General features: G+C 36.1%; 1 protein-coding gene across 3 annotated transcripts in view; it reads left to right on the forward strand.

Annotated features, from left to right (window-relative positions):
• The window catches only part of RNF17 (ring finger protein 17), a 138,489-nt gene that overhangs the window by 81,035 nt on the left and 29,902 nt on the right, over nt 1-27,552 (forward strand). For 2 of the 3 annotated variants that reach the window (XM_088021775.1, XM_028106398.2), the window contains exons 23-28: nt 13,009-13,099; nt 14,032-14,147; nt 15,765-16,054; nt 17,849-18,012; nt 24,091-24,210; nt 25,133-25,213. In XM_088021775.1, the coding sequence (XP_087877901.1) occupies nt 13,009-13,099; nt 14,032-14,147; nt 15,765-16,054; nt 17,849-18,012; nt 24,091-24,210; nt 25,133-25,213 (862 nt within the window). Of the gene's footprint in view, nt 1-13,008; nt 13,127-14,031; nt 14,148-15,764; nt 16,055-17,848; nt 18,013-24,090; nt 24,211-25,132; nt 25,214-27,552 lie in introns of all 3 variants that reach the window. The other variant, XM_028106389.2, reaches the window with a different exon arrangement.

Genomic DNA, 27,552 nt, shown 5'->3' on the forward strand with positions numbered 1-27,552 from the left:
TGAAGGGAGGGAAATTGGAGGGAGAGATGAACCATGAGAGACTATGGACTCTGAGGACAAACTTTTTTAAAAAAAGCCAAAAATCCAAAATATTAAAACAAAAGATCTCTAAAATAGATCAAAAAAGGCTCAACATATGTGTAATAGGAATCTCAAAGAAGAAAATTAAATAGAACAAAACAAATACTAAAAACTACAAGAAAGTGTTCCTAAAATAAAAGACTACTTAAAACTCTATATAAAAGGGCACACTGAATGTCTTGGAAAATTAATTCAGGAATGCTGACACTCAGAGATTAGTAAAATTATTAATTTATAAGAGGAAGATCACAGTCATCACCAACACTTGATGCCAGATGGTAGCGGAGTAACATTTTTATTTTATTTTTTAAAGATTTTATTTATTTATTTGACAGAGAGAGAGACAGCAAGAGAGGGAACACAAGCAGGGAGATTGGGAGAGGGAGAAGCAGGCTTCCCGCTGAGCAGGGAGCCTAATGTGGGGCTCCATCCCAGGACCCTGGGATCATGACCTGAGCCAAAGGCAGACGCTTAACAACTGAGCCACCCAGGCGCCCCTGGAGTAACATTTTTAAAATACTCAAAGAAAATGGCAAGGTATGGGTTTTATATCCACCCAAACTAACCTTCAGGTATAAAGACTACAAACTAGGAACCACTCCTGAGGAATCTATAAGAGAACAAGCTTTAATCAACAGTACGTGAGAGAGTTTGACTTAAGAACTGGTGGTGAGTGTTACATTTATTTTACCTAAAGAACAAAGACTAAATGATCATTGTTAGGGAAGCAGTGTAGTATGGAAAGTAGATATGGCACAATTTCAAAAAAAATGTAGGGAGATAGAAAGGAAAGTATTTGTGAAAAGTGGAATAAGCTTGCCTTTTGCCTTATTAACTAGGAGTATTTCCAATAAGATGCTGGGGAGAAGTTGCTAACAGTATTGATTTAATATGGGAACTGTGTTAACATTTTATATAAACAATTTAGCAAAACTAGTAAGAAAAATGAAATTACAGTCTCTTAGAAACTTCTTCAAACAACTCTTTTTTTTTTTTTTTTTTTAAGAGAGGGAGAGAAGTAGGGAAGGATGGGTGCAGCAGGGCAGAGGGGGAGAGAGAATCTCAAGCAGGTTCCACACCCAGTGCAGAGCTTGACACAGCCAGATTTCACAACCCTGAGATCATGACCTAAGCTGAAATCAAGACTCTTAACTGACTGAGCCAGCCAGGCGCCCCTTCTTCAAATGACTTTAGAACATAATAAGCCATCTGTACATACTTACCAGAATATATCCTAAGGACAAAAAAAATAACTGTCCCCCCCCAAAATCAACCGTTTTTTCATTAATCCCAAAGTTGGTTGTAATGTTACTGAAACTACTGTGTGTGTATTGTGGGATAAGTCAAAATTATAATTACGTATGTAATATTGAGACCTGGTATGGTTGATACATGATAAAGATGGTAAGATTAAGGTTAATTTACCTTGTACTCCTGATTTTGAATCAGAATTATAACTAGAAACTCGTGGTATTTTCATTGTAAAAAATACATGTCTTTGGGGGCACCTGGGTGGATCAGTCGTTAAGCATCTGCCTTTGGCTCAGGTCATGATCCCAGGATCATGATCCCAGGGTCCTGGGATCGAGCCCCACATTGGGCTCCCTGCTCGGCAGGAAGTCTGCTTCTCCCTCTCCCACTCCCGCTCTCCCTGCTTGTGTTCCCTCTCTCGCTGTGTCTCTCTCTGTCAAATAAATAAGTACAATCTTAAAAAAAAAAAAATACATGTCTTTTAGCCTTATAACATGAAGGACCTAGTAGCAGTGACCTGTGCTGGTGTACAAATTGTGGTCTCCAAATACCATTTCCCAATAAAAGAAATTGGAGCTCTTTGGGACACTATCTGATTCCACATCTTGGGCAGGAAATGTACAGTGTGAACCTAGAATATCGTCATAGCAAAAACCAAAGCTGTAAAAAAAAAATTATGACAAAAGGACTCAGTAGCCAATCTGAATAAACTTCCACTGACCAAATATGAGACAACTTTAGCATCAGTAAGTAGTTGTAATGTGGTAAAGCATTTGACATATTTAAATCCCTAAGTTCATAAAGTGATTTAAAAAATCTTATTGGTCACCTTCACATAATTCTAGGGAACAACCTCATTATTCTGAAACTGGTGAATAAGGAAAATGAAAATTTGTCTTGCTTTTCCTATACTATCTATATCTCAGGGTAATCAAATAGTTGATAAGGGGAAGTTGTTCTTTGTAAGTATTCCAGCTAACAAAGGAAGAATGATATCATTAGAATTCTACCATTTTGCAACTCTAATAAACTAAGTAGTCAGCGGCGCCTGGGTGGCTCAGTTGGTTAAGTAGTGTCTGCCTTCGGCTCGGGTCGTGGTCCAGGGGTCCTGGGATTGAGCCCGCATTGGGCTCCCTGCTCTGCAGGAAGCCTGCTTCTACCTCTCCCACTTCCCCTGCTTGTGTTCCCTCTCTCGCTGTATCTCTCTCTGTCAAATAAATAAATAAATTCTTAAAGAAAAAAAAAAACTAGAGTCTAGACTGATTGTCAGTGGCTGCTAATATCACAGAATGAAAATTGGGCATCATGTGCTTCATGATAGAAGTACACAGCACCACCTATGAATACTATTGCTGAAATAAGTAGAAACCTGAACCTGATCAATACTGCATACCTAACTATGAATTTAAAGGAGATTCAAGGGACAGAGGAACATATTAAACATTGTGGAATGCAGTCAGCTAAATCCGATCATGGAAGCAGTAGAACAAATGACTCTGTTTCTTTAACAAAAAATCGTAAGGGATAGAATTCAAAATAATGTTTTGAAACATCAGGAAAACATGAACACTATCTGGTTGATATTAAAGAATTTTTTTTAGGTGTATTAATGGTACTGTGGTTAGGTTTGTTTAAAAAGACTTTTATTGAAGTGTAATTGGTGTACAGTATTCATTTCAGGTGTGCCATATAGCGATTCGATATTTTATATACATTACCAAATGGTCACCGCAGTAAGTCTTCTTACTGTTTGTTACCATACAAAGTTGTTACAGCCTCTGTCTTATTTATTTTATAACTGGAAAATTGTACCTCTTACTCCCCTACACCTATTTCATACATCTCCCGTCACCCTTCCCCTCTGGCAGCCACCAGTTTGTTCTCTGTATCTGAGTCTGTTTATTCATTTGTTTTGTTTTTTAGACTCCAAATATAAGTGAAATCATATCGTATTTGTCTTTCTCTGTCTGACTTCACTCAGCATAATACCCTCTAGGTCTACCCTTGTTGTTGCAAATGGCAAGATATCATTCTTTTTTTTATGGCTGAGTAATGTTCCATGGTATGTATATGCCACATCTTTATCCATTCAACTGTCAGTGGATACTTGGGTTACTTCCACGTTTTGGCTATTGTAAATAATGTTGCCCTAAATATAGGAGTGCATATATCTCTTTCAGTTAGTGTTTTTGGATTCTTTGAGTAAATGCCTAATAATGGAATTATTGCATCTTATGGTAATTCTATTTTTAATTTGTTAAGGAACCTCCATATTGTTTTCCACAGTAGCTGCACGAGTTTGCATTCCTACCAACAGTGCACAAGCGTTCCTTTTTCTCCGCATCCTCACCAACACATTATTCTTATGGGGTTTTTTGTATGTTATTTATGCATTTTAATTTTTTAAGTTTTTGTTCAACTTCTAGTTAACAGTGTATTATTAGATTCACGTGTACAATATAGTGATTCAATACCTGGTGCTCATCACAAGTGCTTGTGTTATAGCCATTCTGACAGGTGTGAGGTGATATCTCATTATGATTTTGATTTGCATTTCTCTGATGATTAGTATTCTTTTCATGTCTGTTGGCCATCTGGATGTCTTCTTTGGAGAAATGTCTGTTCACGTCTTCTGCCCATTTTTAATTGGATTGTTTTTTGGGTGTTGAGTTGTATATGTTCTTTACATATTTTGGATGCTAACCCTTTATTGGATATAACATTTGCACATAATCTTCTCCCATTCAGTAGGTTGTCTTTTTGTTTTGTTGGTTGTTTCCATTGCCATGCAAAAGCTTTTTATCTTGGTGTAGTCCTGATAGTTTATTTTTGCTTTTGTTTCCCTTGCCTCAGAAAGCGTACCTAGGGGTCCCTGGTGGCTCGGTTGGTTGGGTGACTGCCTTCAGCTCAGGTCATAGTCCTGGAGTCCCGGGATCGAGTCCCACGTCGGGCTCCCTGCTTGGCGGGGAGTCTGCTTCTCCCTCTGACCCTCCCCCCTCTCATGCTCTCTCTCTCTATCTCATTCTCTCTCTCAAATAAATAAATAAAATCTTTAAAAAAAAAAGAAAAGAGAAGAAAGCATACCTAGAAAAACGTTGCTGTGGCCAATGTCAGAGAAATTACTGCCTGTGTTCTTTGTTAGGATTTTTATGGTTTCAAGTCTCATTTAGGTCATTTTTTCTAAAGACCTACAGATGGGCAAACCACAATAGAATATCACCTCACACATGTTAGAATAGCTATTCTCAAAAAGACAAATAACAAATGTTGGTGAGGATGTAGAGAAAAGGAAAACCTGATGCCCTATTGGAATATAAATTGGTGCAGTCACTATGGAAAACACTATAGAGGTTCCTCAGAAATTTAAAATGGAACCACTATATGATCCAGCAGTTCCACTTCTAGATATTTATAAAAAAACAACTGAAACACTGATTCAAAAAGACATATGCACCACTGTGTTCATTTCAGCATTATTTACAATAGCCAAGAAGTGGAAGCAACCTCACTGTCAACCAATAGATGAATGCATAAAGAAGATGTGTGAGGTGATACCCCATTGTACCAGGGTAATGCTCGCCTTGTAGAATGAGTTTGGAAGCATTTGTTCCTTTTTAACTTTTGAAATAGTTTGAGGGTAAGTATTATCCTTTCCTTAAATGTTTGTTATAATTCACCTATGAGGCCATCTGGTTCTGGACTTTTGTTGGGATGTTTTTTTTTATTATTATTATTACTGTTTCACATTCATTACTACCAATTGGTCTGTTCAGATTATCTATTTCTTCCTGATTATGTCTTGGAAGATTCTGTGTTGTTGTGTTTTTCTAAGATTTTATTTATTTGACAGAGACACAGTGAGCGAGAGAACACAAGCAGGGGGAGTGGGAAAGGGAACAGCAGACTCCCGGCTGAGCGGGGATCCCAATGCGGGGCTCAATTCTGGGACCCTGGGATCATGACCTGAGCTGAAGGCAGATGTTTAACGACTGAGCCACCCAGGTGCCCCAGAAGATTCTGTGTTTTTAAGAACTTATCTGTTTGTCCCATTTGTTGATGAGTAATTGTTCATAATAGATTTTTATGAGACTCAATATGGGTATATATTATTATTGGATTTCTTTTTTTTTAATTTAATTTTATTATGTTAGTCACCATACAGTACATGATTAGTTTTTGATGTAGTATTCCATGATTCATTGTTTTCATACAACACCCAGTGCTCCATGCACTATGTGCCTTCCTTAATACCCATCACCGGGCTAACCCATCCCCCCACCCCCATCTAAAACCCTCAGTTTATTTCTCAGAGTCCATAGTCTCTAATTGTTCATCTCCCCTTCCAATTCCCCCCCTTCATTTTTCCCTTCCTTCTCCTAATGTCCTCCATGCTATTCCTTATGTTCCACAAATAAGTGAAACCATATGATAATTGACTTTCTCTGCTTGACTTATTTCACTTAGCATAATCTCCTCCAGTCCCATCCATGTTGATGTAAAAGTTGAGTAGTCATCCTTTCTGATGGCTGAGTAATATCCCATTGTGTATATGGACCACATCTTTATCCATTCATCTGTTGAAGGGCATCTCGGCTCTTTCCAGTTTGGCTATTGCAGACATTGCTGCTATGAACATTGGGGTGCATATGGCCCTTCTTTTCACTACATCTGTGTCTTTGGGGTAGATACCCAGTAGTGCAATTGCTGGGTCATAGGGTAGCTCTATTTTTAATTTTTTGAGGAACCTCCACACTGTTTTCCAAAGTGGCTATACCAACTTGCATTCCCACCAACAGTATAAGAGGGTTCCCCTTTCTCTACAACCTCTCCAACATTTGTTGTTTCTTTCCTTGTCAATTTTTGCCATTCTAACTGGTGTAAGGTGGTATCTCAGTGTGGTTTTAATTTGAATTTCCCTGATGGCTAATGATGATGGAAATTTTTTCATGTATCTGTTAGCCATTTGTATGTCTTCTTCAGAGAAATGTCTGTTCTTGTCTTCTGCCCATCTTTTGACTTGATTATTTGTTTTTTTGGTGTTGAGTTTGAAAAGTTCTTTATAGATCTTGGATATCAGCCCTTTGTCTGGGGTGTCATTTGCAAATATCTTCTCCCATTCTGTGGGTTGACTTTTTTTGGTTGACTGTTTCCTTTGCTGTACAGAAGCTTTTTATCTTGATGACATCCCAAAAGTTCATTTTTTCTTTTGTTTCACTTGCCTTTGGAGATGTATTTTGAAAGAAGTTGCTGAGGCTGATGTCGAAGAGCTTACTGCCTATGTTCTCCTCTAGGATTTTGATGGATTCCTGTCCCACGTTGAGGTCTTTCATCCATTTTGAGTTTATCTTTGTGTATGGTGTTAGAGAATGGTCGAGTTTCATTCTTCTGTATAGAGCTGTCCAATTAGAATGGAAAAAATGATTGGAGTCTCGAAGGGCAGAAATGAAAGCTGAACTGGCAGAACTTAAAAATGTTATCAATGAGATCCAGTCTAAACTAGATGATCGAACAGCTAGCATAAGCGAGGCAGAAGAATGAATTAGTGATCTAAAAGACCAATTGATACAAAAGAAGGAAAAAGAGGAGGCCATGGAGAAACAAATCAAAATCCATGAAAACAGAATTAGAGAAATAAGTGACAACATGAAATGTTCCAATGTCAGAATTATTGGGATCCCTGAGGGGGTGGAGAGAGAGAGAGAGAGAGGACTAGAAGGTATATTTGAGCAAATCGTAGCTGAGAACTTCCCTAATCTGGGGAATGAAACAAACTTTCATGTCCTAGAGGCAGAGAGGACCCCTCCCAAGATCAAGGATAACAGGCTAGTGCCCCGGCATGTAATAAATAGTAAAACCCACAAATCTTAGAACCAAGGAAACCATCTTAAGGCCAGTTAGGGGGAAGAGAGTCCTTACATACAGAGGGAGGAAAATCAGAATAACGTCAGACCTATCCATAGAGACCTGGCAAGCCAGAAAGGGCTGGCAAGACATATTGAGAAGAACATGCAGCCAAGAATACTTTATCAGGCAAGGCTGTCATTTAGAATGGATAGAGAGATGCAGAGCTTCCAAGACCAGCGGAAACTGAAAGAATATGTGACCACTAAGCTGGCCCTGCAAGAAATATTAAGGGGGGGGTTCTATAAAAGGAGAAAGACCCCAAGAGTGATATAGAACAGAAATTTACAGAGACCATCTATAGAAACAAGGACTTCACAGGCAATATGATGGCAATAAATTCATATCTTTCAATAACCACTCTCAACGTCAGTGGCCTAAATGCTCCTATAAAACAGCACAGGGTTGCAGATTGGATAAAAAGACAGGACCCATCCATATGCTGTCTACAAGAGACTCATTTTGAACCTAAAGATACATCCAGACTGAAAGTGAAGGGATGGAGATCCATCTTCCATGCCAATGGACCTCAAAAGAAAGCTGGGTAGCAATTCTTATATCAGACAAATTAGATTTTAAGCTAAAGCCTGTAGTTAGAGACACAGAAGGACACTATATCATTCTTAAAAGGTCTGTCCAACAAGAAGATCCAACAATTGTAAATATCTATGCCCCCAGGATGGGAGCAGCCAAGTACATGAGCCAACTGTTCACCAAAATAGAGTCATATTGATAATACGTTAATTGTAGGAGACCTCAATACTCCATTCTCAGCAATAGACAGATCATCTAAGCAGAAAATAAAGAAACAAGAGCTTTGAGTGACACGCTGGACCAGATGGACCTCATAGATATATACAGAACATTCCACCCTGAAACAACAGAATACTCATTCTTCTCGAGTGCACACAGAACTTTCTCCAGAATAGACCACATATTGGGTCACAAATCAGGTCTCAACCGATATCAAAAGATTGAGATTATTCCCTGCATATTCTCAGACCATAATGCTTTAAAACTGGAACTCAATCACAAGAAAAAATTTGGCGGAAATTCAAACACTTGGAAGCTAAAGACCATTCTGCTCAAGAATGTTTGGGTTAACCAGGAAATCAAAGAAGAACTTAAAACAGTTCATGGAAACCACTGAGAATGAAAACACATTGGTCCAAAACCTATGGGATACTGCAAAGGCAGTCCTAAGGGGGAAATACACAGCCATCCAAGCCTCACTCAAAAAAATAGAAAAATCCCAAATTCACCAACTTTACACCTTGAACTAGAGAAAAAGTAACAAAAGATGCCTAAGCTATGCATTAGAAGAGAAGTAATTAAGATTAGAGCAGAAACGAATGAATTAGAAACCAGAAACACAGTATCAGATCAACGAAACTAGAAACTGGTTCTTTGAAAGAATAAGATCGATAAACCATTGGCCAGATTTATCCAGATGAAAAGAGAAAGGACCCAAATTAATAAAATTATGAATGAAAGGGGAGAGATCACGACTAACACCAAGGAAATAGAAACACTTATTAGTAATTATTATCAACAACTATATGCCAATAAATTAAACAGCCTGGAAGAAATGGATGCCTTCCTGAAAACCAATAAACTACCAAGACTGAAACAGGAGGAAATTGACAATCTGAATAGGCCAATAACCAGTAACGAGATTGAAGCAGTGATCAAAAACCTCCCCAAAAACAAGAGTCCAGGGCCTGATGGATTCCCGGGGGAATTCTACCAAACATTCAAAGAAGAAATAATACCTATTCTCCTGAAGCTGTTTCAAAAAATAGAAACAGAAGGAAAGTTTCCAGACTCAATTCTTTGAGGCCAGCATTACCTTAATCCCCAAACCAGGCAAAGACCCCATCAAAAAGAATTTCAGGCCTATATCCCTGATGAATATGGATTCCAAAATTCTCAAAAAATCCTAATAGGATCCAACAATACATTAAAAGGATCATCCACCACTGCCAAGTGTGATTTATCCCCAGGATGCAAGGGTGGTTCAACATTTGCAAATCAGTCAGTGTGATAGAACATATTAAAGGAGGGAAGAACCATATGGTCCTCTCAATTGATGCAGAAAAAGCATTTGACAAAATATAGCATCCTTTTCTGATTAAAACTCTTCAGAGTATAGGGATAGAAGGAACATTCCTCAAGTTCATAAAATCCATCATTGAAAAACCCACAGTAAATATCATCCTCAGTGGGGAAAAGCTGAGAGCCTTTCCCTTAAGATCAGGAACACGACAAAGATGCTCACTCTCGCCACTATTGTTCAACATAGTACTAGAAGTCCTAGCAACAGCAATCAGACAACAAAAAGACATAAAAGGTATTCAAACTGGCAAAGAAGCCAAACTCTCTCCACAGATGACATGATACTTTATGTGGAAAACCCAAAAGACTCCACCCCCAAATTACTAGAACTCATACAGCAATGTAGTAATGTGGCAGGATACAAAATCAATGCACAAAAATCAGTTGCTTTCTTATACACTAACAATGCAACTGTAGAAAGAGAAATTAGAGAATTGATTCCATTAACCATAAGATAACTCGGAATAAACCTAACCAAAGAGGCAAAGGATCTATACTCTAGGAACTACAGAACACTCATGAAAGAAATTGAAGACACAAAAAGATGGAAAAACATTCCATGCTCATGGATCGGAAGAATAAACATTGTTAAAATGTCTATGCTGTCCAGAGCAATCTATACCTTCAACGCCATCCCAATCAAAATTCCAATGACATTTTTCAAAGTGCTGGAACAAACAATCCTAAAGTTTGTATGGAATCAGAAAAGACCTCGAATTGCCAAGGAAATGTTGAAAAAGAAAAACAAAGCTGGGGGCATCACGTTGCCCGTTTTCAAGCTGTATTACAAAGCTGTGATCACCAAGACAGCATGGTACTGACAAAAGCAGACATATAGACCACTGGAACAGAATAGAGAGCCCAGATATGGACCCTCAACTCTATGGTCAAATAATCTTCGACAAAGCAGGAAAAAATATGCAATGGAAAAAGGACAGTCTCTTCAGTAAATGGTGCTAAGGAAGTTGGACAGCTATTATTGGATTTCTGTTTGAAAAGTACAGAAGTGGTGATTTCCTGCTTCTAGGGGACCTTTCTTCATTGAGAAATCCATGGCAATATAATTCTTTGTAACAAGAATTTTAGAATTTTATAGAAGGGATTAGGAGGTACAAACTTACCATTATAAAATAAATAAGTCATGGAGATGAAAAGTTGTCAGCATAGGGAATATAGTCAATAATGTTACGATAATGTATGGTGACAAATTTACACTGGTGAGCACTGAGCAATGTATGGAATTATTGAATCAATATGTTGAACACTTGAAACTAGTATAACATTGTATGTTAATTACACTTTAATAAAAATAAAAGAATTATAGAATCTTAGACTTGGAACTCAAAGATTTTAGAAGCATCATGACAGTAATTCTTTGTATACCAGCCCTAATAAATGGACATTCAAGACCTTCTCACTTCAGTGCTGTGAAGCATATTTCTCAAAGGAGGTTGTTTCTTTATCAGGCAGCTTCAGCCCCTAGTATTTCCTTACATGGCATTAAGATTGGTCTCCCCATAGGATACTTTGTTCTAGTGACCCCTTTCTATTCTAATTGCTGGTAAACCATTTATTTAATGTCCTTGAAGAGCTTATAATAGTAGTTATCATAATCCACCTGTTTGCACAGAACATTTCTCTAATCTTACAGGTACCTCTCTCACTGTCTGTGATTACTAATAGTGACTGTGGGACCATATCTACAAATTTTTTCTATCAATTGAAAGAATTTAATGCCCCGGAATGGAAATCTCCAGCTGACATACTATAAAAATCTTATCCTAGTTTTCACTTCTCCCTTGCACGGTTCAATCAGAACAATTGAACAGAATTCTATAAGTCCTTTAATTGTATCCAGTAATGTAGAGAATGTGTTCCTGTACACACCTTGGATTACAGCTTTTGGACTCTAATGGAATACCATTATTTCAAGAGTCTAATAACCTTAACTACATCTGGACCCTGTATTAATTACCTTATAGGCATTACTTTAATCCTCATAATAAACCTTACAGCTATAGATAAGGTATTATTTATAGATAAGGAAATTGAGTCTTCAAGAGGTCAAGTAATTATCCAGAGTAATGCATCTATTAACTGTTGAGCTAGGATTATAAACAAGGTCTGAATTGAGAATTGGAGCTCTAATTACTGTTTTACCACTCTTCTGAGAACTCTCTTATTTTAGGAAAATTTACGTAACATACAATTTGCCATTTTTAGTGTATATTTCAGTGGTATTAAGTACATTCAGAATGTTGTGCAACCTTTACCACTATCTATTTCCATTTTCATCTTTCCCAACTGAAACATACAGTTTTATGAATATAGACTAAAGATTTCTTTAAATGTTGTTAGTACTTTCAGATGTTTAAAAGGGACACCTGGGTGGTTCAGTTGGTTGGGCATCTGCCTTTGGCTCAGGTCATGATCCCAGGGTCCTGGAATCGAGCCCTGCATCGGGCTGCCTGCTCAGCAGGGACCCTGCTTCTCTCTCTACCTGCCGCTCCCCCTGATTGTGCTCTCTCTCTCTCTGACAAAATCATCAAAAAAAGATGTTTAAAAGTTAATGTTTACAAAACGTATATTCATAGTAGATCTGGTAAAATCTTAATGTTGACTCTAATTTTTATCTGAATACCCTCATAATAAAAAAAAAATTCTAGGAGTCACTGACAATTTAAGCTTCTTAACTCATAAGAACACTGGGCTTCTTAATAAATAATAAGTGTAGCACATTTACTAAATCCTACTTGGTCAAACTACATGCACAGTTGATTTTGTTAGTTCATTCATATAAAACCATTTAACGTGAAAAGATTGGCCAGACTGGTTATTTACTCAGTGGGTCAACTGCGGTGAAACTCCAGATCTAGAAACCATGTCTAGAGAACATTCAGAGCCTGCATTATGATACTGGTAATCTCTTTAGTGGTATTAGTTCTTATTCTTTGGAGGTGGATTTGATGGTTAGAAAGTCACTCAGTTTCAATTCTGCAAACTAAAATAGATGATGAAACTGAATATTCTGCTTTTCATTGATCTGTCAATATTTATTGAGAATTTTTGCCATGAATATTAAAGAGTAAATTTTCTGTAAATTAGTGAGGCTACTATTCATGGGTAGCAATTCATATTAGATTTAAATTCCAGAAAAAAACTTCCAAAATTGTTTGGGCAGTGGGATCATCATTGCAAAGGGACTGTTCTTTTTAAATTTCCATTAAATAATTTTGAAGTGCCTCCTGTGTGTCAGGCACTATCCTAGGCATTAGGGATATGATGATGGACATAACACATAATACATTATCTCTGCTCTCTGAGTTTATAGTCTAGTCAGCATGTATGAAACGTACATTCTATATAAAAAAATACTTAAAATGTACCTTTTTTAAGGGTTCTCAGTATAGCTGCAGAACAGTTATATATAAGTTAGCATATGATATGGTCCATAAGTAGAATAGAGGAAAGAACAAAAGGATATGAAAACACGGAAGAAAATTGTGAAAATAACACAAAGTCATGTTAACAAAAAGTTAAACTGATTTCTCACTACATATGTAGTTTGTTCATATATATATGAATGTATACATGTAGTGGTTCTTTTATATTCTATATTATGCTGTTTGTTACAAAACAAGTTGTCTTTTATTGTTATAGACCAACTGGTGGGAGTGACAAGTGGACAGCTACAGCTTGTGACTGTCTTTCATTGTACCTGACTGGAGCTGTAGCAACTATAATCTTACAGGTGTGTAGTGACAGTTACAATAGATATGTAATGAATATTTCATTGATATTTTCCATAATTTATTTTATTGTTGAGAAAACAGCAAACTCTTTGAAGTTTTTTGCAGCCCTTTTTTGTCTTATTTTGTTATAACACCTGTTTTTGATAATAGATGTCCTATAATGATTGTATGAATTAAAACATTTCTAAAGTAATAATCTTGAGTTGATAATTTGCATGTTAAAAAAACAATGTATGTATGCTAGAGTGCATTGCAGAAGCCTTTTGCTATTCTTTACAAACTGAGAAGTTAGGCTTCTAGTGAAATCATATTGATATGTCATAAAAAAATGTGTTTGTAGGAGTATGGGTTTGAGAAGAGGATATATTTTTTCAGAACACTTAAAAATATTCTTTCTTTTACTCCAATTTGATACTTTCTTTGCATTAATGATTACAATTTTCTTGGATAAGTAATTTGTCCATATTACTTTTTCTATGTGTACCTTCTCCATTTTCATAATTCCATTTGAGGCAGAATATAGGTCTTGTAGTTCCTTTCTTTTCACACACACACAAGACACATCTGGGAAAATACATTTCAATTCTGTAATATGCCAAGAGTTTAGGATAATAGAGAAATTTGTAACTGATGTTTCCCCAGCCCATTGTGGGCTGAAAAAAAAAGTTTTCAGTTGGCCTTCCCCTGCACACATCCACCCTTTTGGTAATTTTCACCTTGACAGAGAAGTCTTCCTGACATATTTCACAAACTAACTGTCCCCCTTGACTCTCTTCCATGTTTTTTCTTTCTGATAAGATGTCAAAATTACTTGACTGGAAATTTATTTTTCTGGCTTGGATAAATGTGGAGGAAATGCCTGTAAATATGTTGTTTATAAGAATGTTTCCTTTTAGTGTTTCATATTTACTCTGCTCTTAAATCACTGCAGGAAAACAATACAACATGGCCATTACCTGTGAAAATTTTCTGCAGAGATGAAAAAGGAGAGCGTGTTGATGTTTCTAAATATTTGATTAAAAAGGGTTTGGCTTTGAGAGAAAGGAGGTATAGACTTTTTTTTAACATCAGTTTATAATGAAGGCTTCTTATTTGCCTATGTTCATCTTCATATCTGCTTTCAAACCTGAATTTAATCTTGTTTGCTCTTAATGATTTATAAACTAACCTTGAGGAGACAGTTGAGAAATTCATTCAGGATTACTAATTTCTTTATTCAAGCACATTAGCTCTTGTATATTTAAATCCCTACTGACATTTTTGCCTTTTTGTATTTTCCCTTTTGCTTTGGCATTTACACTCTAAACCAAAGGAAAAGATAATTGCGTAGTGGTTACCAGATCTGAGCCCTCTGACACCATTTGCTTAGACGTAAATCTTTAAGCTTTATGTTGGAAACCGTGGTAGGTATTGCTAAAATGTGTTTATGTGAAACAGAAATGGATAGCAGAAAAATAATGAATAATATTTACATTTAAAGACCTTTCAGGTACTAAGTTTGTGGTTTAAGGTACCATTTGTCCAGGGGCAAAGGATTAGGATATTGCTATAGCCCTAGCTTCCTCTTCTTATTTCTTTCCTTCTGGATGTAAGGTATATTGCAATTGCAAACACATGTTCCAAGTAGCCACTTTGTACCATACATGGCCAGATTTCTTTTTTATCTTGCATTATTATATATTACCTTGTATGGACTAGGACCGCAATCCTGATGGAATGGAAGGAGAATGAGAAATCAGAAGTAAAGTGGGACATGAAGTAGTTGGCTAAGCATGGTAGATGCTGGCTTAACTGCCTAGGTATTGGCATACAGCTATGCTCTGTGTATAGATGTCCTGCATGTGTCTCTTTTCAGGTTCACTGGCTTTAGGCTAAAGCAATTCCTTGATAAATGTTAAAATAAAAAATGCTGGGCAAGTTAATACTGCTAACATCTGCCACTGTGATGTTCTTTACTGCTTTTACAGCATTAAAACTACTAGCATTAAAACTACTGGGCACCAAGTGGGAACGATCTTAGTTGAAGAATTATGTAGCTATTTCATAAATGCTTATCTCCTTTTGAAAGAAAATACAAGAAAGTAGAAGAAACAAAAGTCTGCTATAATTCTACTAAAATAAACAATATTAATATCTCCTAGGATTTTTTTTTACAGTAGGCATACCTTTTTTTTTAAACTGGAAGGGAATAACAGGAAGTTAAAAAAATGAATATAACATATTACCACTTTCTCAATAGTACTGTATTTTTTAAGGGACTTGTATTAATTTGCTAGAACATGTGCATGTTCTCTCTGTGGACTACATTAAAATCAACCTGAAGATGCTATATTTCCCTTTAACATCTAGTTAATTATACAGTACTGGTGATATACTTATGAGATTTTAAGACAGAGTAACATGTAAGTACGAGATAGTAATTTAAAACATTTAAGTGAAATTTATTACTCTTTTTCTCATCAAGCTCACTTACAGTTTAAAATAATTTTTATTATAACCTAAATTATGGTCATTTTTATGTAACAAATTAAACTAATACATCCTAGACTAGAGCAAATATATTCCTTAAATTTCCAATATATTTAAAGGGCTCTTTTTATATTGTTTTCTACAGAATGTTTTTATTTGCTCGTATTTAGATATAATATTTTTTGGATGTTACAGAATTAAAAAATTAAATAACAGTCATTCATCATCTGAGAAGTCTCTGGAAATCCCCTTGGAACCAGAAGATTCAATGGTTACTAAGTGTATTAAGATTAACTTTGACTCTGACAAAAAAGCTGCTGATGTTATGAGTGAATACAGGGTGTCTGAACTTCAGCAGAAAATTGCAGAACCAAGAACCACTGGATGCTATAAACCACCAGCTATTCCTAACATGAAAGTATTTGAGGCAATTGTCAGCTGCATTGGCGATGATGGAACTATATTTGTAGTACCTAAATTGTCAGGTAATATGTTTTATGTTATGTAGAATTAATCAGTAAAAGGAGTAGCTAGCAGCTCCAGTGCTCTAGTAAGGTATAGGTTGAAATACCTTGGGCAAGATTTAACCTCATTTTCACAGGTTTGTTGTGAGGTTAAATGAAATAACTCAAGCAAAGTGCTTTCACACAAAAATCATTTATTGAAATGAAAATGAAATGAAAAATCATTTATGGGAATAGACACTGGGCCTAAGGTAAGGATGGGGGTGGTTCCAGGTTTGTAAGCCCAGGTACTTAGTACAAGTTTGGAGCCTCTCTAAGAAAAAAGGTACAAAAGTTTATATTCCTTTAGAATGAGGAAAGAAATCACAGTGACTGACTGGAGTTTGGGGCCCTTTGAGAATATTCAAGTCCTTCCTGGGATTTATGTACAAGTATTTCCTTACTGCAACCTGGGTGTGTCCAGAATACTTTATAACTGACAGTAACTCTAGCACTCATGGGTCTTAAAGCTCCATTAACTCCATAGTAAGTAAGTAAGCTGTGAATTTGTTGAAATTTTTGTCTCATTTGTTGACCTCCTAAATACTGTTTCTTAATTCAAAAATAAATCTGTGCAATTGGCTATTCCAGAAGTGAACAATGGTTGAGACCTCTAGGAGTAGTACTTAATCCCGAAATTTTCTTGACCTTTATATAGTCATAGCTAAAACTGGTTGACTCTTATGTTGTCAGACGGTGTTCTGGGTGTTTTACATTTAATCCCCTGCAATATTGATAATGGAGATAAGTTCTGTTATACCAGGTTTATAGAATAAACTGAAGCTTATGGAGGTAAAGGAACAACACAAAATCACACAACTAAAGTGGTAGAACTGTTATGGGAATTGACCCCACACCTTGTCTTCAGTGGTATCTATTATGGGGTTATGTATTTACTATGGAAATGATGATCCAATTAGCAGTAAATAGCAACATTAGAATTTTAATTTTATATCCCAGCATTATGCTGTATCTATCTAAGCATCAAGTAACACCTGACTTGTGTTCTGTTTTACTTAGGTATGCTGGCAAAATGGCATAATCTTAAAGTGGTAGTTCTTTAATATTAGGCTATCTGGTATGTGTTTAGAGCTTTTAATGATGCTTTACTCCCAAAATAATGTTTGCATTTATAATCAGAGATCAGAATAGTTATTTACATGTTAGTAGTAGTATGTTTTGAAACATATAGAAGCTACTGACTGAATTAGATTTTTTTTTTAAGATTTTATGTATTTATTTGACAGAGAGAGATACAGAGAGAGAAGGAACAAAAGCAGGGGGAGTGGGAGAGGGAGAAGCAGGCTTCCCGCCAAGCAGGGAGCCTGATGTGGGGCTCGATCCCAGGACCCTGGGACCATGACCCGAGCCAAAGGCAGACACTTAATGACTGAGCCACCCAGGCGCCCCTGAATTAGATTTTTTTTTAAAGGATTTATTTATTTTAGAGAGGGAGAGAGAAAGTGCATGTGCGCACATGGGAGGAGGCGCAGAGGGAGAGAGAATCTTAGGGAGACTGTGTACTGATCGTGAAACCCGAGGCAGGGCTCAGTCTCACGACCCATGAGATCATGACCTGAGCCTACACCAAGAGTCAGATGCTTAACTGACCGAACCACCCAGGCGCCCTGACTGAATTAGATCTTTATTAAAGCTCTGTTAATTCCTTATGGTATTGTTTAGGTGGTGAAATTATTTAAAGGTTATTGATGATTTCATATTGAAAATGGTAGTAAATTCTTCCTAAATTCTCTCTTTTTAAAATAATTTCTTCAGAATTCAAGCTAAGAAAAATGATGAATGAAATTCAAAGTAATTTAAAATGCCTTGGTCTTTTGGAACCTTATTTCTGGAAAAAGGGAGAAGCCTGTGCAGTAAGAGGATCAGACACTATGTGGTATCGAGGCAAGGTAATGGAAGTTGTTGGCGGCACTATCAAGGTGAGTCTCATACTCTTTTATGACTAATTTAAGGCTAAATGCTATAATGTTAAGTGATCTTGAGAGTATAAATACATGAAAGTTTGATTAAAATATGTATTAATGAGATCAGTCTTGTAGGAAGACCAGTCAGATACATTACACATTTATTTGTAACAAGAATTCTTATTTTGGGGTCATCTGGCTGTCTCAGTTAGTAGAGTGTGCAACTCTTAATCTCATGCTCATAGATTTGAGCCCCACATTGGGTATAGAGATTACTTAAAAATAAATAAATGAATAAATAAATAAGAATTTTTGGGACTCCTGGGTGGCTCAGTCTGTTAAACTTCTGCCTTCGGCTCAGGTCATGATCCCAGGGTCCTGCATTGGGCTCCTGGTTCAGGGAGTCTGCTTCTCTTTCTCCCTCTGTCCTTGCCCCCTTTCATGCTCGCTCGCTCGCTCTCAAATAAATAAAATCTTTTTAAAAATGCAGTGTTTGAAAAAATAAGAATTTTTACCTTCAAGTATATTTATTAACTTGAATAACCAAAAACCATTTCCAGGTAGGGATCTGGCCTCTGGTACTTTAATGGTACCACTTATTTGTAATTGGCAGCCCTATTTGTACATATAGTATTAAGTAAAACAACTTGTTTTTCAATATGTTATATATTTCCATAGCAAATTTGTTTACAGCCCAGCTAGTTTAACATTTAACAATAACAGTTAATTTACCTTTCCAGAATACTGAGATAGTACTTACTTGAGTTTCCACAAAATCTTCAGAAAGAATTGTATATTTTGAAAAACTCTGTATATAAAAATATAGATGAAAATATCTCCATTTACAGTGAATTAAGTAAAGCAGTGAAATTGATAAAGTACTTCATAAGACATTTAGCACTCAAGACTTTCAGTTTTAGGAGGGGAGGAATAATTAAGAAGTCTTTTGTTTCTACTTGAACAAGAATTTTATTACCTACTTGATGATGATACCTAACAATTACATAGCACTAGGTTTTTAAGTTTCTTTTACATGTGTGCATTCATATTTTTATAATTTATTTCCAACTATCATAGAAGTAGATTATTCCCATTTTACTAATAAGAAAATTAACATTTAGGTCCAGTGACATGCCCAAGGTCACCGTATCAGTGGGTAGTGATGCTGGAATTCATATCCATTCATCAGATTCCTAAATTTCCAATCTAAGTCATGTGCTTCTCTGGCTGGATTGGCTTTAACTGATTTTAATAGAAGTAAAATGGTTTCAGATTTTCAGCACATGCATAACAATGTGCTCAAAATCACTAATCATGAGGGAAATGCAAACCAAAACCACAATATCATCTCACACCCATTAGAATGACTTATCAAAAAGATAAGAAATAAGTGTTGGTGAGGATGTGGAGAAAAGGGACCACTTGTGCACTGTTCTTGGGAATGTAAATTGGTACAGCCACTATGGAAAACACTATGGAGGTTCCTCGAAAAATTAAAATAGAACTATCCAAAAATTCCACTTCTGGGTATTTATCTGAAGGAAATGAAAACACTAACTGAAAAAGATAATATGCACCCCCATGTTCATTGCAGCATTATTTACAATAGCCAAGATATTGAAAGAACCTAAGTGTCTATTGATGAATGAATAGATAAGGAAAATGGGGTATATATACATATACATATATATCTGTACATACAGTGAGAGATTATTCAGTCATAAAAGAATCTCGCCATTTGCTACAACATGAATGGACCTTGAGGTCATTATGCTAAGTGAAATAAGTCAGGGAAAGACAAATACCATATGATCTCACTTATTTGTGGAATATAAAAAACAAAATACCATCAATATAAAAAAATACTAAGCTCATGGATACAGAGAACAGATTGGTGGTTGCCAGAGGTGGAGGGTTGTGGGCATGCAAAATGGGTGAAGGAATCAACAAGTACAAACTTCCAGCTATAAAATAAATCATGGAGCTGTAATGTACAGCATGGTGCCTATAGTTAATGATATATTGTATATTTGAAAGTTGCTAAGAGTAAATCTTAAAGTTTTCCTCACACACAAAAATATTTATATAAGGCAATGGATAGTAACTAGATTTATTGTGGTGATCATTTTACACTATATATAAATATCAAGTCATTATGTTGTATACTAATATAATGTTATATGTCAATTAAACCCAAATAAATTTTAATTTTTAAAAAAGGAAAAAAATCACAAGACAAAAAACACAACTGGAAGAGACAGAGACACATCAGAACAAGACCTGACAGGGATGATGGAATTATCAGAATGAGAATTTAAGACAACTATTATTAATATGCTAAGGCCTCTCATGGATATAGTAGACCATGTGCAAGAACAATGGACAGTGTAAGCAGAGAGATAAAAATAGTAAGAAAAGACAGAAAAGTAGAGATCAAAAATAGGTAAACAAAAATGAAGAATGCATTTGATGGGCTTATTAATAGACTGGACACAGATATATATATCAATAGAGGCCTCTAAAATTGAAAAGGAGAACAAAAACTGAAGAAACAGAACCAAATACCCAAGGACTGTGGGACAACTAGAAAAGGATATGGGCTATGTATAATGGGAATACCAGTAGGACAATAAAGAAGTATTTGAAACAATTATGACTGAGAATTTCCCCCAAATTAATGTCACTCAACCACAGATCCAGGAGCTAAGAGAATACCAACTAGGACAAATGCAAAAACAAAAACAAATTTAAAAACCTACACCTGGGCATATCATTTCAAACTGCAGAAAATCAAAGTTAAAGGAAAAAAGTCCTGAAATAAGCCAAAGGGAAAAAAGCACCTCACCTATAGAGGAACAAAGATAAGAATTACATCCAACTTCTCCTCAGAAACCATACAAAGAAGAAAGTGGATTGAAATATTTAAAAACTTGAGAAAAACACCCCACCAACCTAGAATTCTATACCCTGTGAAATTATCCTTCAAACTCAATGAGAAACAAAATTGAACTTGTTGCTAGTAGACCTGCTTTGCAAGAAATATTAAAAGAAATTCTTTAAAGAGAAGGAAAATAATAAATGTCAGAACCTCAGATCTATGTAAAGAGAAAGGAATAGTGATGATGGAATAAAACTTGTAGTGGGGCTCCTGGGTGGCTCAGTCAGTTAAGTGTCTGATTCTTGATTTTGGCTTAGGTCATAATCTCAGAGTCATGATATTGAGCCCTACATCAGGCTCCACGCTAAGTGTGCAGCGTGCTTTCTTTCTTTCCTTCTCCCTCTGCCCCTCCATGCTTGTGTGCTCTCTCTAAAAAATAAATAAATAAATAATAAAACTTGCAGTTTTCTTGTTCTTAGTTGATGTAGCATGATAGTTCAAAGTAATAGCAACAATGTATTCAACTGCATATGTATATACCATATACATATATGTGTATATATATGCATGCTTAAATATAAGTGAAATCAATGACTGGTACAATGAATGGAAGAGAGTAATTAGGATTGTTTTCTTATATGGTACTCATAATACCTGTAAAGTGGTATAATGTTATTTGAAAGTAGACTTGGATTCAGTATAAATGTTTAATAATAATAATTCAGTATTATAGCATGCTGAATGGAAACCACTAATAAATGCTTTTTATTTTTTTTCCTGTGGAGAATGCAACTTTCTTTTTTTTAAATGTAAATTCAATTAGCAAACATATTAGTTTTTGATGTAATGCTTTTTAAAAAGTATAATATACTTTTTAAAGAAACAGAAAATGCTCAGTTTAAACCACAAGAGACAGAGAGTGGAGAACAAAACTAAGAACAAAAGCAACAAATAGGAAATAGTAACAAGTATGTTGGATATGAATCCAGCCATATCAATAATTGCTTTGAAGATCAGTGGTTTAAATGCACCAGTTTACTATATGTTGTCCACAAGAAACTCACTTTAAGTATGAGACACATATAGATTAAAAATAAGTGGATAGAGAAAAATAATCTATGCCAACACCCATTCATGCTAAAAAACTGTAATAGGAATAGAGGGGAACTTCCTCCTTGATAAAGACTAACTACAAAAAACCTACAGCCAACATCATACTTAATGGTGAGAACCTCAAGACTTTCCCACTAAGATCAGGAACAAGACAAGGATGTTCCCTCTTACAACTCCTTTTCAACATCATACTAGAAGTACTAGCTAATGCAATAAGATAAAAGAAAATAAAAGATTAACAGATCCTTCCCAAACAGATTGGGAAGGAAGAAATAAAACTTTGTTCACAGATGACATGTTTATATAAAAAATGCAAAAGAAACAACAAAATTCCTGGAACTATAATTCCAGGAACTATAATTCTTGCAATTATAGCAAGGTTGCAGGATCCAAGGTTAACATACAAAAGCCTATTACTTTCCTGTAGATCAGCAATGAACAAGTACAATTTGAAATTAAGAATATAATACCATTTACATTAGCAACCCAAAAAACAAAATACTTAAGTATAACTGTAACAGAATATGTAGAAGATCTCTATGAGGAAAACTACAAAACTCTGATGAACAAAATCAAAATGAACAGAGCGATATTCTGCGTTCATGAATAAGAAGACTCAATATTGTCAAAATGTCAGTTCTTCCCAACTTGATCGATAGATTCAATGCAATCCCAATCAAAATCCCAGCAGGTTATTTCGTAGATATCAGCAAATTGATTTTAAAGTTTATATGGAGAGGCAAAAGACCCAGAGGAGCCAACAAAATATTAAAGGAAAAGAACAAAGTCAGAGGACTGATACTACGTGGCTTCAAGACTTAACTATAAAGTTACAGTAATTGAGACATTGTGGTATTAGCAAAACAATGAACAAATGGTTCAATGGAATAGAATAGAGAGCCTAGAAATAGACCCATGTAGATGAAGTCAACTGATGTTTGACAAAGGAGCAAAGGCAATACAACTAAGCAAAGATGGTCTTTTCAACAAATGCTGCTGGAACAAGTGGACATCCACATGCAAAAAAATGGATCTAGGGGCGCCTGGGTGGCTCAGTCATTAAGCATCTGCCTTTGGCTCAGGTCACGATCCTGGGGTCCTGGAATCAAGCCCTGCATCGGGCTCCCTGCTTAGCAGAAAGCCCGCTTTTCCCTTTCCCACTCCCCCTCCTTATGTTCCCTCTCTCCTGTCTCTCTCTCCATTACATAAATAAATAAAATCTTAAAAAAAAAAATGGATCTAGACTTTGACACCCTTCACAAAAATTAACTCAAAATGGATCACAGACCTAAACGTAAAACACAAAACTATAAAACTCCTAGAAGATAGCAGAGAAAACCTCAGTGACCTTGAGTATGGTAATTTTTCAGATAATAGCACCAAAGACATGACCCATGAAAGAAATGAAGCTGGACTTCATTTAAATTAAAAACTTCCCCTCTGTGAAAGCCAGTGTCAAAAGAATGAGAAGACAAGCCACACACTGGGAGAAAATATTTGCAAAAGATACATCTGGTAAAGGACTGTTATCCAAAATGTACAAAAAACTCTTAAAATTCAACAAGAAAACAAACCAATATATTCCTTTATTCAATGTAAATCAGTGCTTCTAAAATACTTAGAAAAACAAAACAAAAACTGTCTTCAAAAAGAAATTTTTAAGGAATTTATAAATCTAATAAGACTTTAAAAAAGCTTTGGTTTATGCATAAAGAAACTTTTTTTTAAAGATTTTATTTGAGAGAGAGAGAATGAGAGAGAGCACATGAGACGGGTTAGGGTCAGAGGGAGGAGCAGACTCCTTGCCGAGCAGGGAGCCCGATGCGGAACTCGATCCAGGGACTCCAGGATCATGACCTGAGCCGAAGGCAGTCGCTTAACCAACTGAGCCACCCAGGCGCCCCATAAAGAAACTTTTGACAATGAAATTTAATACACTATGGGATGAGGGAATTCTGTGTTTCTTTTTTCTGGAGATTTTTCAAATCCAGATTTAGATATTTTTCTAGGATGTCTGTTTCTTTTAAATACCAAAGAGTACCTTCTGGCCCCTACTTTTTAATAGTAAATTTAAATTATAAATTTTATTTGTCCTATTGCAGGTACAATATTTAGATCGTGGATTCACCGAGAAGATTCCACAGTGTCATCTTTACCCTATTTTACTATATCCTGATACGCCCCAGTTTTGTATTCCATGTCAGCTCTATAATACCAAACCTGTGAGTAAATTGTAATTTGTGGGATGATTAATTTTAAATATTGTCTTTTTTATTAACAATTTTCTAGAAATTAGAATATAAGATGATATCCCTTTCAGTTGCAGCAAAAATAATAAAATACTTAGAAATAAGTTTAATAAGACAGCTAAAGGCCTTTATGACGAACACTACAAAATCATACTGAAGGATATAAAAAATCATCTGAATAAGTGAAGAGACCTAATATCTTCATAGATGGGAAAGTGTAAGATTATTAAAATTTAGTGATTTCTTCATCAAATAAAATCATAACAGATTCAAAGCTGGAAATCAGATAAAGGAATGTGGCATATTAATTATCTCTTGCTGCATAACAAATTAAGCTAAAACTTAGTGGTCTAATTTAACAATAAACTTACTTTCCCTCATACAATTTCTGTGGCTCAGGATCCCTAGTGATGCTGCAAAGAGGTTCACCTAAGGGTTCACTGGGATAGAGGATCCACCTCCAAATAGCTCTCACATGGCGTTGGCAGCTTGAGGCTCCTCAGTGGCTTTTGGCAGGAGGTCCCAATTTTGCCATGTAAACCTCTTAAAAACACAACAATCACTGCTCCTTAGTAAATACATGTGGGCATTAGACAAGCACCAATTGGCATATTGGTGTTTAAAAAAAGTTTTGTGATGCTTTGTTTTTAAGGTAGGTTTATATTTTTAAAGCATAAAATGTTTCAAGAGAAAACTATAGGGGAAGCTCAGGCAAATTACTTCTTCAGATCATTTTTATCATATATCCATGATATTCTCTTAAAACTGCTTGTATATGTTCTACTCTTATCTACTGTTAACCTGTTTATGGCTCCTTTTGTATTTCTCATCTGCCTACTGCTCTGTCATATTTTTTGAAAATATGAAAGAATCTGAGTTTATTAATCCCAAATAGGTTGGTAATGTCTGGCAACCAGATGCAATAGAACTCCTTCAGGAACTGCTTTCAAAGAGAGAGGTGGAAATTCACATTAAGGTAATGTATATTTAAGGCATATATTGTTGATTTAAATTATTTGCTATAAAATATCATAGGTAACATAATCTGAGGGATATTTTTATGACAAGCCATGTTCCTGTGTGAATGTAACTTATTCATTAACATGGAAAAGTTACCATTTTGGTTTCTAGGCTTGTTTTAAATGAACCTAATTTGAACAAGTTCCTAAGAACTTTCCTAAGTACTAAAGTCAGTAATCTGAAAGATTCTTTATCAGCAACAGGGAGCAGCATCAAAGAACTGGAGTTGTTTATAAACACATGTAAGAGTTTTCAGGATGTTACTATGTATGTAGCACTGTGCTAGGTGCAGCTAATCTCTGTCCTCAAAGAACTTATCTAGTTAGTGAAACAACTAGATACAGGACATAAACCTAAAAATTCCACACTACCAAGTAACATGCCAAGAGCCAAGTGGTAAAAAGAGTTAAGTGTAATAGGAATTTAGTGATGGTAAGTGAGGTAGCCCTTAAAGAAAAGATGGAAAAGTTCTCCTGACCGGGGAAATGGAATGCACAAGTAAGCATAGAGAGACAGAACTGGGCATGGCACATTTAGGAAATAGTATAACTGTTTGGCTAGAATAATAGAGGTTTTATGAGGAAAAGTAGTGGTGAATAGGATTTAAGAGAGGTAAAAGTCAATCAGTGGCTGGCGCCTGGGTGGCTCAGTTGGTTAAGCGACTGCCTTCGGCTCAGGTCATGATCCTGGAGTCCCGGGATCGAGTCCCGCATCGGGCTCCCTGCTCAGCAGGGAGTCTGCTTCTCCCTCTGACCCAACCCCCTCTCGTGTTCTCTCTCTCTCTCTCATTCTCTCAAATAAGTAAATAAAATAAAATAAAAAAAAGTCAATCAGTGGCACCCCATTGGAGGTTTCTGAGCAGTGAGGTAATAAGATTAATCTACAGCTATGTTTGAGGATTCCAGTAGAAAGGTACAAAAACTGTAAGGAAACTGTTTCTGTATGAAAGGTGTAATTAGAGGATGATAAAGACTTAACAAGAGCCATAGACCCACTTACATAAAACAGTAGAGAAGCTTTATTGTTGCTGATGTTAGCACCAAGAGCTCCTCTCTGGTTACTCATAGCCTCTATGGAAGGTCATGGCAGTAAGGTAGAGATTGAAATTTTTTAGTTTATCAAGGTCGCTTTCTTTGCTGCTTAGCTTAACAGAGGAGAGCAATTCATAGTATACCCAAGACTGCTTAAATTGTCAGAAACCATGAATGTGCACGTCCTTCAGCCCTCACTGCCATACCAGACCTTACCCAGACTTGCTCCTGTGTTTTTATATACTACTAAGAAATACTGAGTACCTCTTATGAGCTGAGCTCTGTTCTTAGCCTCGGAGGTACAACAATGAACTGCAGAGCCAAATTTCTGCCTTCCTGGAGCTTCCATTTTAGTGGTGGGAAACAAAATAAAAACCACAAAATATAAGATATATATATTAGATCGTGGTAAGTGCTAGGAAGAAAATAAAGAAGGAAAGGCTGATGGGGAGGTTGGGACAGGGGAGAAGGTAACATTTTAAACACAGTGGTTAGGGAAGACCTCACTGTAAAAAATGAGATAGGAGTAAAGACTTTAAAATGGCGAGAGGACAAACCATGCAGCTCTCCGGAGAACAGTGCAGAGAGCTCCAAGGCAGGAGCGTGTCTGGAGTGTTCAAGGACTGGCAGAGAAGCCACTGGGGCTGGAGCAGAAGGAGCAAGACAGAGAAGAGTTGGAGATGGGAGGAGATTTGTGAGTTTCAGCTCTCAAACTGACACAGGCAGCCACTTGAGGACTTGAGCAAAGGAGTGACATGACCTACCCTTTACATTCTAGTATTTCCACTCTGCTACACTGAGAAGAGCTGGAGAGTAGAAAAGATAGGGAACAGGGAGATCTGCTGGAAGGCGATTACGGTAACTCAGTAGAGACAGTAGGCCTAAGGTGGTACCAAGTGTAAACGATGAGAAATGATCAGCTTATCAGCTATGTACATGTTTGGTACCTAATAACTTAAGTGAACTTAAGAATTTTAAAGCTATTATAACTCCTTCTAAACAGTCATGAATTTCTTCTGATTCCTGCCATTTCTGGATTTTTAACAAGACTTCATTTCTTTACCTCTGGACATACCTTTTCTTTCTCCTTCTACTTAGTACAAATTATTAGTATCCTCTAAAGATGTAATTTTTTAGTAAATAACTAGAAAACTCTCTACCTTATGGACATGTAAGTATATTTTACAGAAACCATGATAGTAGAATTACTGTTAAAATACCAGGAAGAAAATTTTATGAAATGAGCCACTGGCCAAACTGGTAA

The sequence above is a fragment of the Eumetopias jubatus genome, unplaced genomic scaffold (genome assembly GCF_037043125.1).
Source record: "Eumetopias jubatus isolate StellerSeaLion01/CBP00866 unplaced genomic scaffold, mEumJub1_p1.0 scaffold_3, whole genome shotgun sequence".
Lineage (NCBI taxonomy): Eukaryota > Metazoa > Chordata > Mammalia > Carnivora > Otariidae > Eumetopias > Eumetopias jubatus.